Source organism: Idiotropiscis lumnitzeri, chromosome 10 (genome assembly GCF_059441095.1).
Source record: "Idiotropiscis lumnitzeri isolate Australia: NSW breed Sydney's pygmy pipehorse chromosome 10, RoL_Ilum_1.0, whole genome shotgun sequence".
Lineage (NCBI taxonomy): Eukaryota > Metazoa > Chordata > Actinopteri > Syngnathiformes > Syngnathidae > Idiotropiscis > Idiotropiscis lumnitzeri.
This window is the reverse complement of record NC_142400.1, coordinates 5,894,806-5,910,620: the sequence shown is the minus strand read 5'-3', so window position 1 is coordinate 5,910,620 and position 15,815 is coordinate 5,894,806. Positions and strand designations below refer to the sequence as shown.

The 15,815-nt window shown below is 45.4% G+C and overlaps 1 protein-coding gene across 1 annotated transcript in view; it reads left to right on the top strand.

The window, feature by feature from the left end:
- The window catches only part of erfl3 (Ets2 repressor factor like 3), a 50,801-nt gene extending 36,619 nt beyond the window's left edge, over nt 1-14,182 (top strand). Inside the window, exons 3-5 of the mRNA XM_088307101.1 lie at nt 9,821-9,936; nt 10,071-11,209; nt 11,720-14,182. Coding sequence (XP_088163227.1) covers nt 9,821-9,936; nt 10,071-11,209; nt 11,720-12,361 — 1,897 coding nt within the window. The 3' untranslated portion in view covers nt 12,362-14,182. The remainder of the gene's footprint in view (nt 1-9,820; nt 9,937-10,070; nt 11,210-11,719) is intronic.
- The last annotated feature ends 1,633 nt before the right edge of the window (nt 14,183-15,815 follow it).

The window sequence follows — 15,815 nt, the reverse complement described above, 5'->3', positions numbered from 1 at the left end:
ACAACTACACAGCCGCTTTGACTTATGATACATTTAATTACGCAACATGCTTTTCAATAACAATGTACAAAAGATAATATGAACTAGGCCTGCACGATATGCCGTTTGAACATTGCGATTGCGATGTGCTCATGCGATATAGTCACATCGTAGGACGTGCAATGTTTTAAAAGTGTTTCTCCCAAGTGGCCATCCCAGAGGTGTATATAATAAACAGAAGGTACACGTTGAAGATGAGCTATTGCAAGCAGCACATTATGCAATTACAACGCTGGACATTTTTCTAGTTTCAATATCGCAATGTACATCGCAACCTCCCCAAAAATCGCACTAATTTTTTCCCAATTGCCCTAATATGAACATCCTTTTCTGAAGTGTGTTCCCCTTAGAGCTTCCTCACATTTTTTTTATTATATTTACTTGTCTTCAGTGAGCACACAGCATGCTTTGAGCTCATGTGGCAAACCAATATAGGGACAAAGTAATTGCCGCTTTTTTCAGAGGTACTTTGTTGCCACTGGGATCACGATTCCCGACCAAAAATGAAAAGTCTATTCGGCATCTGTTGCACAGGCGACTCGACAAGATGTTTATAAGTGTCGGGAGTAGGGCCTCGCTTGGCAGTTGCACATGGCGTAGCCGATAATATCAAGCCGTCAGAGAATTCCCGACGGACTTGGATGACTTTTCCATCTCAGCAGTCTAAGTTGACTGGAAGCATTTCATTCGGACCCCACGCAGGCGCAGCCTTTTACACTTTGGCACTCTTTCAGCCAGACATTCCATTAGTCATGTCTGTTTAAATCCAAATCGCAATGACCCAACCCTGGCCACGTGCCTTCACACACTATTGACCTGTCCCAATTGAGCGTCCCTTGTGCCAAGTAAAACACTCAACTGTTTGCCCAGTCACACCTCAACGCCTTTTGCTTGTACTTTTAATTTCCAACAGTAGACATTAAGCCAAGACAAGTTTTGGCTTTCTTGCTTTAAACTCGTCTTAAATGAGACATTTCACTTTTTTAGATCACATATATTTTTTTCATTTAAACCCGTATTTTCTTGTCTAGAAACATTAGTCGATGAGATTTTGGGTTATGAATCACAGTAGCACTTTTGGCTCCAAAAATAGCACATTTGAGTAAGCTTGGTTTACTAAAAAAAAAAATGGATCAGTAGGAACTGCAACTGTGTCAGGCGTATGGCAACAAACGTGAGCGTGTAGATTCCGCCATTGGAAAGTCGTCTGACGGCACTTGTTGCTGGCCACATAAGCGTTCACGGAGACAAGTCAAGTTAACAGCAACAACAATGAGAGGAGCGCGCTCCCCTTGCTGCCAACTTCAAAATAAAAGCCTACCAAGGCTATTGCGTTGCTGTCCATAATATTTGGAAGGCTTTTATTTTGAAGATGGCCGTCGCGTCTCGTTGGCGGCATGTTACCGTAAAAACACTTGTTGTGACTGGCTTGACTTGTGCAAATCAAACAAACAATTTACCGAGGCAGAAAAAAAAAATCCTCCAGAATTTTTTTTAATCACAGTCCCCAAATTACTCAGTTCTTTTACTTAATTCTCGTTTAGTTCTTATTGGGGCACTCCTGTACATTTATAACCTTTCGTTTGACACAATTCCGGGAATCATTAAAGCTCAATTACCTCGAGTCAACTTGTTGTTCATTTCTAAACTTAGGCTAAGGCTCTTTAAAGAAAGCTACATGTGTTCTAAAGGATTTACCTTGTTTTAAATAGAAGGGATTTTTTTTTTTTTGCTTGCTCATTTACCTTTTGAGATTAAGATCCTGCAAAGTCAAGAGTCTGCATTTAGAATTCCTCAATTAGACCAAGAATGTGATCTGGGACACTTGCGATCATGTTGATTATTTATAGCACGTCCATCCTCTCTAGCTGTGACAGATTTTAAGATTAATCTGCGGTAAGGGCTTATATATAGCGAGTCTTAGCATCCATCTCTTTGCATCCTCCTGCATTCTTGTTTGGTCCGGTGCGGATGAATGGAGCAAAGTCACCTTTAAGTCACAACAAGGACGGGCGAGCAAAAACGCCACGTGGCCACCTGACGTGACACCGGATCTGTCCTCAGCGCCTCGCTGTGGAGATGCACATCAATAGTAATGTAGCAGCAGCAGGATTAGCGGCACTAAAGACGAATGAAATCATAAACAGCGGCGCGCACACATGTGCTTGTTAACAGGGCGGCACGCTGTCGGAGGGCCGGGCCATCTTGTGCCCTTCATATGGAGTCTGCTAATCGCATGTGGCAATTAGCATCCCCACATATGCGCACCTTGAAAAGTGTTTTGAAGTGTTCCTTTTCATCATCCCCGTTATTACCCACACCTTTGTTATTATTTCATGACTGCCTGCTGAACACATGGCGAAATTTCTTTCGCCTCCCTTTTCCTTTTTAATTGGGATTGATTGCTGCGTGGCCTGGTGCTGAAAGTGGTTTGAATGTTTGCCTAATGGTTGTGAGTTTGACGGTTAATCGTAACGCCGGCCCTCCTGTGTGAAGTTTGGTTGTGCTACCCCGCACATTCCAAAAAGATGCAGGTTAGGTTTATGGAAAATGGGTGTGAATGCGAGTGCGATTACTTGTTTGTCCATCCCTGCGATTGAAAGTAGCCCAAAGTCTGCTGGGTTTACCCGTGAACCTTGTGAGGACAAGCGCCAAAAAGAATGGCTTGTCTGATAGTTGCGTCGTGACTTTCCGTCAAGAAGACACAGGCCCAGTCTGTGCGTCATCGTGATCTCCCGCTCACTCAGACGCTGTGACATTTCCACTCTTGTTGAGATGATTAAAATCACACGGTGTGTTTGTTGGAATGCTTACAAGGTTAGACTGTCATTTCATAGTTTTGAATTCGAACGAAGGACGAGCTGACCCGTCAGGATTTATTGAATGATAAAGATTGTTGTCGCTTGTGTAGACCGGTTGAGAGGATTCATCTGGAACCAGTGGTGTCCTCACTTAACGCCGGAGCTCCGTTCTTCTGGCCGCGACGTAACCTACTTTTTATGCAAGTCGGAGCGTTCCTTGACTATCACTAACCTACATCTCGCATTAGTAAAATGACAAGAATTTTCTGTTAAAACCCAATCTTAGTTAATGTGACTATAAAAAAGAATGATAGGAACAAATCTAAACTTATTTATTGGATTATCCATTCATAAAATTGATATGCAATATTCAAAACATCATCAGCTAGGAGCAGCTTCTCTGCTTTGTTGATCTTGATTATAAGTTTTATTTTGTATTGGATGTTTTAGTTTTTAGTTTGTTTTTTTTAAATGTAAAAAAATAGCCTGTAATGTAAAAAAAAAAACATTTGTCCAATAATGTGTAAATTAATTTCTTTCCAGAATTGCTGTTGGACAATTTGTGTTTAAAAACCTAAAGGTATCAGTTCTTAGTATCGGTTCTTATTGCTCGATAACCAGCGCTATCGTCGATCGATTCCTCAATTTACAACTGTGCTCCTTAACTTAACGTAAACTGAATTTGTACTCAAATTGTAACGTGCTGTCGTCCATCACCTATTCGAATGCGGTTGTCAAAACTGTGGTAAATATTCATATGAAAAAAACACTTCTATGTCATAGAAAAACACGCAAAACAGCAACATGCCTCCCTGTATTGTATTCTTGTGCAGATCATTGTGCAAAATAAAATAGTAGTTTCCATTTGTAATCTTGAGTCAAGGGAGCGTCAAAAAGTGAGGACCAAATGCATTATTGGGTCTTATTTAGATGAATGTTTCCATGAGGATTTATTTTTAGAATGGCATGACATTCCGTCAAATGCTCTTGCAAGGCCCCAAACGATACCCAGGTAAACTGTCTGAACCTCTTTTTCCTGCCGTGTCATATAGTACAGACAAGCGACTTAACGAGCTCCCAGCCCCCCTGTGTCAGAGGCCCATCAACCCTCCCATCTAACGGTCAGCGATCGCGCAAAGGTTCCCCTGCACGGTGGTCAGAGGTCAGAGGGGGCTGCTGCACACAGCTGGAAAAGATTAACAAGCCAGCACGTGTGCACATTCACATACACAAGCGCGCCATTGTACCAGGACCCTCTGGCTTACGTGCATGTTTGGTGTGTTAGCTTCGTTCTCAAATGTAATTGAGTGGCGGTGGACCACCACTACTGCCAAGTGGCTGCTTCTATCAAAGAAGCAACTATGTTGAAACGGAATTAAATAATGTTTAAACAGTCAGTGCAACTGGCAATGTTGATTACAATATTTTTTTTCCTATTGGAAATATGTAAAGTATTTAAAAAAAATAACGACATATATTAATTTATATATATATATATATATATATTATATATATTATATTTATTTTATTAATGAAGAAATGAAATTAAAACAAAACTTTACAGAGGAAGCTGCAAGTATAAAAAAATAATAAATAAAGCACCGGTCCTCATCCTCGTTTTTCAACATCCCAACTTATGCGTTTTGAAGCTACAAACGGCGCGCAATGAAGGGGTTAAGCGCAGTGGCACAAGAAGGTCGGGTTGGCTCACATGGCCTCAAAATAAAATCTTCAAATTTCATTTCTGCTTTTAAACGATTCCGTACTTTTTGTAGGGTTTTGTTAGTTTGTTTGAACTACGGAAACTGAAACCATAAAAAAAAAAAAAAAACATTTAATAGTTAATCCTGCAGGCGTGAGGATGTTTTGTTTTCCCAAATAGTTTGACTTCTGACTTGGCATATTCCTCTAAGAAACACTTATTTGAACTTTGCGTTGTCGCACTTTTGGACTGCTCGCTGCAACAGATACACACGTCCACGTCACCTCAGTGACCACAATCTACACAACAGGCTGCAGGAAACACACTCACTCTTACTCATCCAGCCAGCTTGGAGGTCAGAAGGCCTCCGTGGCAGGAAAGTTCACGCCTGCACTCTATCGTCTTGTGTTCAACGTGCATGTGCGAGCTTCCCATTGTGTGTCCCTGCTGTGTGTTTTTGCACTCATGTTGCGTGTGCACGTGTGTGTGCGCCTGCTGCATTGTCCTGACTGACTCAGACTTTTATATGCTCCACACTTACACTTATGCCAGAGTACATTTTAGCATTCGCAGAGCATGTGATCGCTATAATCGGACCCTCACGTAGACCACCACGCTATACCCTCCTACGCGCGCGCACGCACGCACACACATAACATGTGACACCTTGACTAATCACACCCCACACCAACACCCACATCACCACACATTTCAGTTCTTTAGTGAGATGGTAAACACTCATCATTGATGACTCACAGGAAAAAAGCTCACGTGTTTATCTTGCACACACACACACACCTGAGTTTCATATGTGTGTGTGTGTGGTGACAAAAGAAGTAGAAAATAAACGGTGCTCATAGGGAGTATTGTAATCCCAACTTCCTGTCACAGTCAGCGCCTATTTACGGCGCAACAATGGGCAAAGGCACAGCGAGCCACTGGGTGGCTTCCACAATGCTTTTTTGTGTGTTTGTTTGTGGGACGACACGACACTATTGTGAGCTCATGCGTGTGTCGTGTGTTAGGGGAGAAAAAGCGTTACTCTAAAAGAGAACCTTCTGGAAAAGGTGTGGCAGGTTTAGGCTATGTCTGCATGCGTGAAAAAAAAAGAAGAAAAAAAATCAATCACCCCTGATCACATAATGACTTTTCCAAACCATTTTTTGGGGAAATGAACATTTGTGAGTTATTATTATTTTTAATACATTATCATCGTTTAATGTCGAACATCCTGTCCTGGATGCTGATGATCAACCTCTGATTTATTTTGATTTTCAAATAGGAAATAATGAAAATTGATGTTTTTTCTAACATTTATTGTCATTTGTTAGGTGCAAAAACTAGTTGAGGGCAGTTAGCGCGCAACCCATCTGACTTTGGGTGAGATGCTGGTTCCTCTCAGGGCACAGATTGTCAAAAAAAAAAGGGGTGTTTTTTTTAATAAATTCGTTCGCATAAAATATTTGGCCACTTTTACAGATAGAGGGCAGTGCATCTAAATTTATCACCCAAATTTAATTGGCGGAAATTTCCTACACAGAATTTTAGTGCTGACATATTTTTTTACATACAGCAAAAACTTATAGCAATGTTCAAACCCAATCAAACGTCACTTTAGTCCACCGACTGGAATTTGCTCACGCACTTCCCCGCTGTTTTTTCCGAAGGCTTTCCTCACATTGATTCTTGAATCTACACGTTTGGTTAAACACAGCTCAGGATCAAGAAACTTTTCTTGGAGCGAAGCTTTAGATCGGCGGCAAGGCTGAGTGTCGAGGCACCTGTGGATCCATCACGATGGATTCAGGCGCGTAAGAGAGTGGCGGGCAGCTAAACGCAGGCACTCCAAGAATCTCTTTCTTCTCTTTTGAAGTGAGTTCAAATGCTCTTCAAAGAGAGCCTTCCCGCATGATGGTGCAAAAGGAGGAGGAGGAGGAGGAGGAGGGGGGGGGGGGGGGGGCGAGGGGGGCACGGGAAGAGAGTGTTTGACCATGTGCTCTCTACCGAGCCGCGGGCGCCGCAGCTTGAATTAAGTTGTTGTCTCGCTCAGACGCTGCCTTTTGGATTGTGTTCTGCCTCTTTTTTGAAAAATATTTCAATTGTTTCTTTACATTTAATGTTTGGAAATTTTGTAGTGTTCAAATGTTTAAATATAGTAATCGTTTTTTAGTAGAGGGTTTAAAACAGGAGTAAAACTCAAACTTCAGGAAATAAAAAAAAAAAATGCTAGAACTACTAAACAGCATTGTTCAAGTTGATATACTTCATATTGTTATCATACCGTATCCCGTTGTGCTCTGACATCATCACAAGACCATAATCACGTTACAAAAAAAAAAAAGGAGCTGGTTTATTACGCCATCATTGATTAAAATGGCAAGCTACGTCACCGGCGCCGGCCATCCACATCAATGAGTGCAGCCAAGCTGACCGACTCTGACCGTACAAAAAAGCCTTTAATACTTGACAAAAGCAAAAGAAGTCGTTTCATTGACTTTGCAAACTGTTTTTCAAACGTTTTAGAGCCACTAAATCATGTCATGAAGAAAAGAAGCTGACTAAGCAGTGTAATAGGCAGAAATGAATTTGTACGCATTTTCATCCGTGGCTGATGCATCTCCTTGTGCTCCGAAGACTTGCGCTGATCTATTTTGAACAAACCAGACTTCCTCAAATGTAATCATTTTTACTCGTTATTCTCTCAGGAACATTTAAACGTTAAATCTTGAGGCCACATAATGCCTCTTGACTCTCACAGACTGGGGCAAGAGGCGGAGTTTTACAAGACTTCTCAGACACATCGGCCTCTGTTTTCTTTCGGTGCGCAGCCTAATCGAGACTTTGTGCCGCTATCCTTGTAACGTGACGTTTGTGCATTTATGTGCCATTATGGGATGGAATGAAGTGTTTTCCCGTCCAACGCACGGAGAATCTCTCATTTGCGTCAAAATCAGGACAGTCCGGAGCGTACGTCCGAGTAGGCTATATGTTCTGTCTCTAATGTCTATAACCGAGGGGTCACTTTAACACTTTCAAAATTACTGACTGGCTCGCAATCACCAGAAAAGCTTCCGTTGTTGCCATAGCAACCCGACTGTCAGATTACTGAAAATATTGCTGCATATTACACTTTGGCATAATGTGCAGCACTGTTGCAGACTTTATGTGACAATGTTTGGTTTAAGACTTGGTCATCTTTTTAATACCTCAAATTTGAGCGGCTCATTGAGCTTCTCTGACATTCTTGAACAAAAAATGTAATTCAGATCAAAGAGCTTCTGCGTTTTCCAGTCAATACATTTTTATTTCGAGCAACTGTGGCGTAAACTTTTCACATTTGTGAAGCACTCGTGCATTCAGTGGCATAACTTCTTGAGCTTCAAAAGACACACATCGTGCCTTAAAAGTAAAGGACTCATTCGAACTCACTTGTAATTGTGATGCGCGACGTTTTTGTTTTTTTTTTTTATTCAAAAGTGGACATTTTGAATCATAAAAAGCTCAAAACGCGCAAAGCAGGTCAGGACTAGCAACAAAATTTGTCCGATTGCTCCCAATTTTGTACCACATATATCATCAACATGGGCAATGCTAAATGTTTGGAATTTTTCATTTTTATCTTTGAATATGGACAGAGCATAGCGGCAAAGTTTGACATTGTCTTTTGTGATGGTCCCTTTATAAACCAAACCCCGCGCTTGCATCGACTCCTCCGTCTGATGCACGTCCATCAAATCTCTATGTATACAAAATCCAAACAAAGTGCGACGTGGTCCTGCTCCAGACGCACGTCATTTCGCGTAATGATGGGCTGCGATTATCTCACCTGCGTAGCCCGCAGGCACTGCAGTCACTGGCCTTCCCGGACTTAACCGCTGCCAGCTGAGCGACACATGTTGATCTCGCAAAGCACTCTCTCGACCCATCTTGTGCACCAAAGTGAGCAGATGTGCGGAGTGCAGCGCCACATAGAGGCCGTAGGCGGTACTTTTGATCAGACCCATCTCTTTGACTCGGCTCGAGAGGTTACATAAAGCGGATGTGTATCCTAGGAAGAAAGCAAGAGTGGTGTTACGTAAAGACATGGACCGTAGCTGGACAAAGGTTAATAAAAACGCAGCCTTGTACTGTTGGCAGTAGCCACGGGAGAGGAAAAGGCTCGTGGAGTGAGAGCACGGGAGGGCAAAGGACAGAGAATGGAGGTTACGTAAACAAATAAAAATGGGCCAAATTATTAGCGGCTTTGCTTGGGCATTACATAAAGAGATGATTCCGTGGCGCAACATGAAAAGCGGAATGTTTGCTGGTGTGAGACATCACACAACCTCACCTTACAACATGAAAACACACACACACACACACACACGGACGTCCAACGTTGTCCAGCTCAGTCCATCGGCTGCTTCTCATCAACCTGTTGTCTTTTCATCCTGCCGTCAAAGCTCCCTTCCCGCTTGTGTGGCTCCGTTCTGTCACGCAACACTCTGTAATATGCGTCTTTAGCAGAGGCGCGCTTATTAAAGCGCGCGTTTGATTGTGTGCTGTGTAACTGTCAGTCACCTTTGTCGCTTGGAAGATAAAGGTTGTCTTTTAACAATAGCTTCACCGGCGGGTTGGATAGAGATGAAACGGAATGAATGTGTATTTACAGAAATGTAAACAAATGTCATAGTTCGGTGCTCCACAAACGCGTTTTATTTTGAATACAAACTTCAAAATGTGACATGTACCCAGAAACTCGAGAAGTTCTGAAAATCACTCAGACAGGAGTAATACACCGGCGGTACCGTGATGCTTTGAGATAAGAGTTTAATTATTTCTGTGCCTTTACTCGCAATCTAAAACTGTTGCACTCAAAATGAATGGAAATGTCATTAATGCATTCCAGCCTTTCAAAATAAAACACTCCTCAGTAAACCATTGCAATATTAGTCGGACTTCGGAGAAGATAAAGAATATATGCCCTTACATAGAATAAAATAAAAGAACTCGGGTGGTCTACTTGGTTGTCAATTAATTCAAGTTTGCTGTCTAAAGCAAACAAGCATGACGGCAGCATTTTTTTAAGTCTGCGATATGCAAACTCCACATGCTAAATACACCGCCCGAATTAAAACTTCAAAATATTCAAAACTGAATTATCGCTCAACTGTCCAGATGGAAATTACTTTCAAATTAAGTTTTCATTCTTTAGTTAAACACATCAGCATGTATTGATTGTTGCTGTATCGTTCGTGATCCTACTTCTTATCTTCCGTGTGTTGCCGTTCATCATCAGATACTACTACAACAAGAGAATCCTCCACAAGACCAAAGGCAAGCGCTTCACCTACAAGTTCAACTTCAACAAGCTGGTGTTGGTCAACTACCCGTTCATCGACATGGGCTCCACCGGTAAGCCTGGCGAGCGGAGCGGCGCGTGCACGCGCTTGTTTATGTGCCGCCTAATCCCACAATATGATGGCGTGATTATGCCGGATTAGACAAGATCTGTTGATTCTCAGTATCTTTGTCTCTGTCGTCTCCAGGAAACGGCGTCCCTCAGAGCGCCCCGCCCGTCCCTTCTGGCGCCGGGACCCACTTCCGGTTCCCTCCCTCCACGCCCTCGGAAGTCCTCTCCCCGAACGAGGACCTGCGCAGCCCAGGAGGCCTGTACGGTTCTGTGGCCCGTCGGGTGGCCCGCGGCTCCGTGAGCGACTGCAGCGACGGCACCTCCGTCAATTCGGAGATAGAGGACGCCGGTACGGGTGGCGGGGAGGACAGGGCGGAGAGGAGTGTGGGTGGCGGAGGAGGGCCTGGTGGAGGAGGTGGCGGCTACAGGAGCATCATCCATCCCCGCTTGACTCACGAGTCTCTGTTCCGCATCTACGGAGGAGCCGGCAACGCCGGCGCTCACCCGGGCTCTCGCGGCCCCGCGGGTCACCGTATCCACCCGGAGCCTTTGTCCCCCTTTCCCGTGTCGCCCCTGCCCGGACCGGGCGGAGCGGGCCTCCTGGCCCCGCCTCTGTCCCCGGCTCTCAGCATGACTCCCGCGTCGCACCTCCCTTACACTCCCTCGCCCACTCTCTCGCCCATGCTGGGCTCCCACTTCTCCTTCAACCCCGAGGACATGAAGCGCTACCTGCAGGCGCACACCCAGTCGGTGTACAACTACGGGCTCAGCCCTCGGGCTTTCCTGCAGTATCCCAACATCGTCATCCCGCAGCCCCACCGGCCCGCCGCCGACAAGGTGGGCCCGGGTGGCGACCGAGGAGCGGCCGAGCGAGCTGACAGGGAACGGGGAGGTGAGCGGCACCATCACGCCCCGCTGTCTCACTCCGCCCACCACCACCACCCGCACCCGCCTCACTCGGCCCACCCTCACCCGCATTCCCACCCGATGCACCACGCTCTCCACCTGGGCGAGGAGCCCCCGCACATGTCCCCCTTCAAGTTCAAGCTGCAGCCGCCGCCGCTGGGCCGCAAGCAGAGGGACGGCCAGGGACAGAGCAAAGCCCGGCAGAGCTCGCTGTCCTCCGGCTCGGGGTCCGGCTCCATGTCGTCCACATCCGGCCTGGGCTCCTCGCTGTCGTTTGGCAGCGACCTGAGTTCGGCCAGCGGCTCGGGCCTCATCTCTGCCTCCTCCTCGACGCAGTCCCTCAACAGTGCAGGCCTTCCTAAAATAAAGGTAAGAGGCTTTTGTTTTGTTTTTTAATCAATTTATTTTTATATTGTTTAATACATTCCGCAATTAATAAATGTGGGGGACAAGGATTGAGTTTGGCTCTAAATACCAAAAAATAAATATATATTCGTTATCAACCCAGGCTAAACTTAGTACCTCCCCAACAAGATCGTCAGCTCCATGGACCCGATTTTCTCGTCCGCCACGGTAGCCCCGTTTCAGGTCACTGGGGGCAAAACGGGATGGTCATGTGACAATGCGAGGGGATGGGCTGAGCAAATGTGACAGTAAGAAGTTTAAATTGCCCATGGCCGCCATCTTTGTGGAACTCGTGAGTGAAGGATGCCTTCTTTTTCTGCCTCAGAGTGCAAATGCACCGTGCAGCGCGTATGTGAATAACAGGCTCTAATTCGTGAGCGTGTTGTTTTCACAGTACTTAGACACATTATTTGAGCGACAGTATAAGTGTGTGAATGTTTTGTTTGGCATTCCTCAAAAGCAATGTGATTGCAGGTGGAGCCCATCTCAGACATCGAGTCAGAGGAAGAGGTGGAGGTGACCGACATTAGTGACGAAGACCCTGACGAGCGCGATGAACACTTTGCGCTCTTTGCGCATCGCCTCCCCGGAGCCCCGAACCACCACCGCCACCTCCTCTCGAACGGCTCAGCCGCCCACCCGTCCCTCCCCGACGAGGACCTGGATGAGGATGTGTTCAAAGCCCCCGCTCCTCCTCCACCCGGCCTCATGCCCTTCTTGGCCTCGCAGCACGGCTACTCCAACTTGCAACGCGGTCTCTCCGCCCTCAAGACGGAGCCCGGCGAGCAGGCGGACGCCAGCCCTCCCCCGCATCCGCTGCCCCAGACCAAATGCATCCCCCTCAAGCTGCGGTTCAAGAGGCGCTGGAGCGAAGACCAGCGCATGGAGGCCTCGCAGGAGGAGTCCGATGACAAGAAAGTCCGGCCTCAGGAGCAGAGGGACCATCAGAGCAACGGGCGAAGGGAGACGGAGCAGGACGGCCCCAACGAAGGGGACAGCCCCCTTCTGTCATCTTCCCAGAGCTCCATAGGCCCGCCTTTGCCCGCGCATCGGCGAGCGAGTGCCGAGCTGCATCGTGCCACGGCGCAGCTGTCCCTGGAGAACAAAGACTGCTGATGGGATAGGATGTCGGAGGTGTGCAAAAGGTACCTCTGAAAGCCCCCAAGCCTCTCCGCCCGGCCCGCTTCAACCGTCACCTCAACCACCGCCTTACTCTGACAGATCCCCCGCGGACAAGTTCTCTAGCAGGATTCTTCTGGGATGCATTATTTGGGAGGAGGTACTTTGTTTCAGCCAGCGCAAAAAGATTTCCACCCAGCGGTACAGTTCTGTTCACCACGCCACGGTACGATAAGTAGACCCCCGATGGCAACACCTACGTGACTATCACACAAAAGCATTTTTGTTAAGGATGGGTGACTCTCACATTTGAACTAGGTGGCAGGGAATCAACACCTTTAGCAGCGGTACCAATTTTCCGTACTTTTGTGTCTGCGTTTATAGTAATAAATATTTATTCATTAAATAATAAAAGGGCGGCACGGTGGACAACTGGTTGGCACGATGGCCTCACAGTGCGGAGGACGTGGGTTTGATTCCGGCTCCGGCCTTCCTGTGTGGAGTTTGCATGCCTTAGTGGGTTTTCTCCGGGTACTCCGGTTTCCTCCCACATTCCAAAAACTTGCACGGCAGGTTGATTGGACACTCGAAATTGCCCCAAGGTGTGAGTGTGAGCGTGGATGGTTGTTTGTCTATGTGTGCCTTGTGATTGGCTGGCAACCAGTTATGGGTGTAGCCCGCCTACTGCCCGAAGATAGCTGGGATAGGCTCCAGCAACCCCAGTGGGAAAAAACGTTTCAGATAATGGATGAATGGATAAATAATAATAGTGTCACGTAAACCGGTGCTTGGTCGTACCCAAAAAAAAAAAAAAAAACAGTCTTTGGTACCCATCCCTTTAGCTAACCTGCTATCCAAATAAAGACAAGCTCGGTAGAAAATGGAAGAAGAAAACACAGAAAGCACATATCGTACCGAGATGACCTGAACGATTCCGCTGGGTGGAAACGTGTCATGAGTGGACTGCAATCAGACAGACTCGATGGTTACCTCTCCCAAGGCCAGTTACGCTCCAAAGCGCAGCTCCCCTCTCCTCACATTCTCCTCAGGGGTCTCCCCCGCCCCCAACCAGCGCTCTCGACCGCATTGTACATAGGCGACCATGACAAGTGCCTGCATTTACTAGCCTCGCTTGGCAGGATGACGAGGACGAGGCGGCGGGCAGAGGGGCTCTTTCAGGATCGGAGGGTGTCAGGTGCTGACGCGTGACTCTTCAACCTGGCCCGCTCCACTCAGGGAAGCCAGTTGCCGTTTGGAAAGAAAAACAGAACAGACGTCCTCTCAGAGCTCCCTTGTGTCCCGTCCGACCTTGTGTCTTCTGCCTACAGTCCACTCTTGGAGATAAAGCTTAACACACAAACACCCCCCTGGCCTAACGTTGACGACCAAGAACTACTTTGCTCGACACACTTCACCAGCCTGAGCTCCTCTAACAATCAACACAAAAAAACAAAAAAAAACACAAAAGCGTGAGTGCTCAATTCAACCAGCAAACACACACACACACACACACACTTTGACATGCTCTCACAGGCTTTACGCTTTCAAATTTATTTCAAATTAACATAGTTAAAATGTGATTTAGATCAGCCATGCACAACCCCATCAAATTAACTCGGAGTCACCATGTGAGTGAGTGAGAGAAAGAATCTGTGAATGAGGAAGAGCGTGTGTGTGAGAGAGAAACTAAACTAATTGTATGTCATCTTTTTTGTCCTTTTTGTTGTTATTTTCGCAGCCACACATGAGCACAATGATTCTGCATCACCTCTGCAGGCCCTCCCGTGTGTTTGTGTGCGTGCGCGCGTGTATGTGTGTGCGTGTCGTGGGTGTGAGATGCTCAGGGGTAAAAGGGCAGCGAGCCAGGTGTTGAGGTTAATCATTACTGTAAGGAAGCGTTTGACGCAGGTCCTCAATTGCACTCTTTCCTCATTTCATGCACACACATGCACTGACTCACTCACACACACACGCACTTATTGCCGCTTATTGGTGTCACGGGACCAGACAGATCCATAAAACCTCCAGGCATCTTTGTGATTGAATTCCCCTCACTCTTTTGTCTGGATGAGAGCATGTCACTCACGCATAGAGTGCGCGCACAAACGCACACACACACACACACACAGGTTCACATGTACTTGTAACTAACTGCTGCCTTACTGCTGACTTTTCCTAACCCAAAGCATCTTTTCCTCGCTTACAAAACAAAACAAACAAAAAAAATAACGCAGCACAAAGATTCTCAATCAAGAGGATAAAAGTTTATTTTTCTGATGTTAATATTGTTCTTAAAGTCCCCTCCACTTGGCATTATTATTAATATTGTTATTATTCCATAGCTTTTTCTGTCGTGTACATCAGATTCCCGCCAAGCCTATTTTACTGTTTTGAGATTTTAACCTGGTGTATTAGAACTCAAATCTGAGTCCGATTTTACCCATTTTATCTCCTTTTTTCTCCCCCAACCCGAAAAGTCATTTTTTTATCTTGTTTTACCTTGGGGGAGGTTGGAAAAAAACGATTTTGTGGACTATTGTTTGTGTAAATGTTATGAGCTTGTTACGTAACACTCCTGACACGGAGATGAGATGAGTTAATCCCATGACGTAACATCATCATCATCATCATCCTCACCTTTCCCCCTCCTCCTTGTGGGTTGGTTGTTTTTATTTTATTTTTTTGACCCCTCTTCCCTTCCCTCCCCAAAAGTTGTAATTATGCTGTAATCAGGGTTAATTAAAACCAGTTAAAAGCCAAAACAAAAGCTCCCGTGTGTGTTTGTTTGTGTCTGCTCGTCTCACTTCTATGCAAATAAATGTATGCTGTAGTGAAATTAAGTAGCGGGACAGACAGGCTGTGAGTTTTAATTATCTTCTTGTTTGTCAACAACAGATTAACCTTTGAAGTTTGAGTCTCACACACTTGTAGATTTGATAGATTTGTGAGTTCAGGCTAGCTCGGTGCAATTGCGGTAATCCACTTGACTCGATTTCCTCGAGAACAGGCAGGCAAACATTTGCCTTCGAGTATTGTAAAGTAGCAGTAAAGTAAAGTGACTATTTCCAATTTAAATATATTTCCTTTTTTTGCTAAAATAGTATCTTGAAAAAGTAGGATTTTTTAACAATTTTAAATTATTTTATGAACAATTAAAATGGTGTGATATGTAACAATTATTTTGCAAATGTTAATTTTAAAAAGGCGTGATATCTTTTAGTATTTTAATTTATGAACTTTTTTTGTTTTAACACGGCAGACAAGTTAAGAGAGCAGTGGGCAAGAATTTGGAAGCCATTAAATTTCGGCTATTTTCTATTCCAGTCCAATTTCTTCCACGGTTGTGTGGTCTTTCTGACATTATACAATCGTATAGCGCCCTCTGGTGGTGCAATTATGTTCCTACAACCTTCGGTACAGTGAAGAAGTCGCACCAGTGGGGATGGTCATC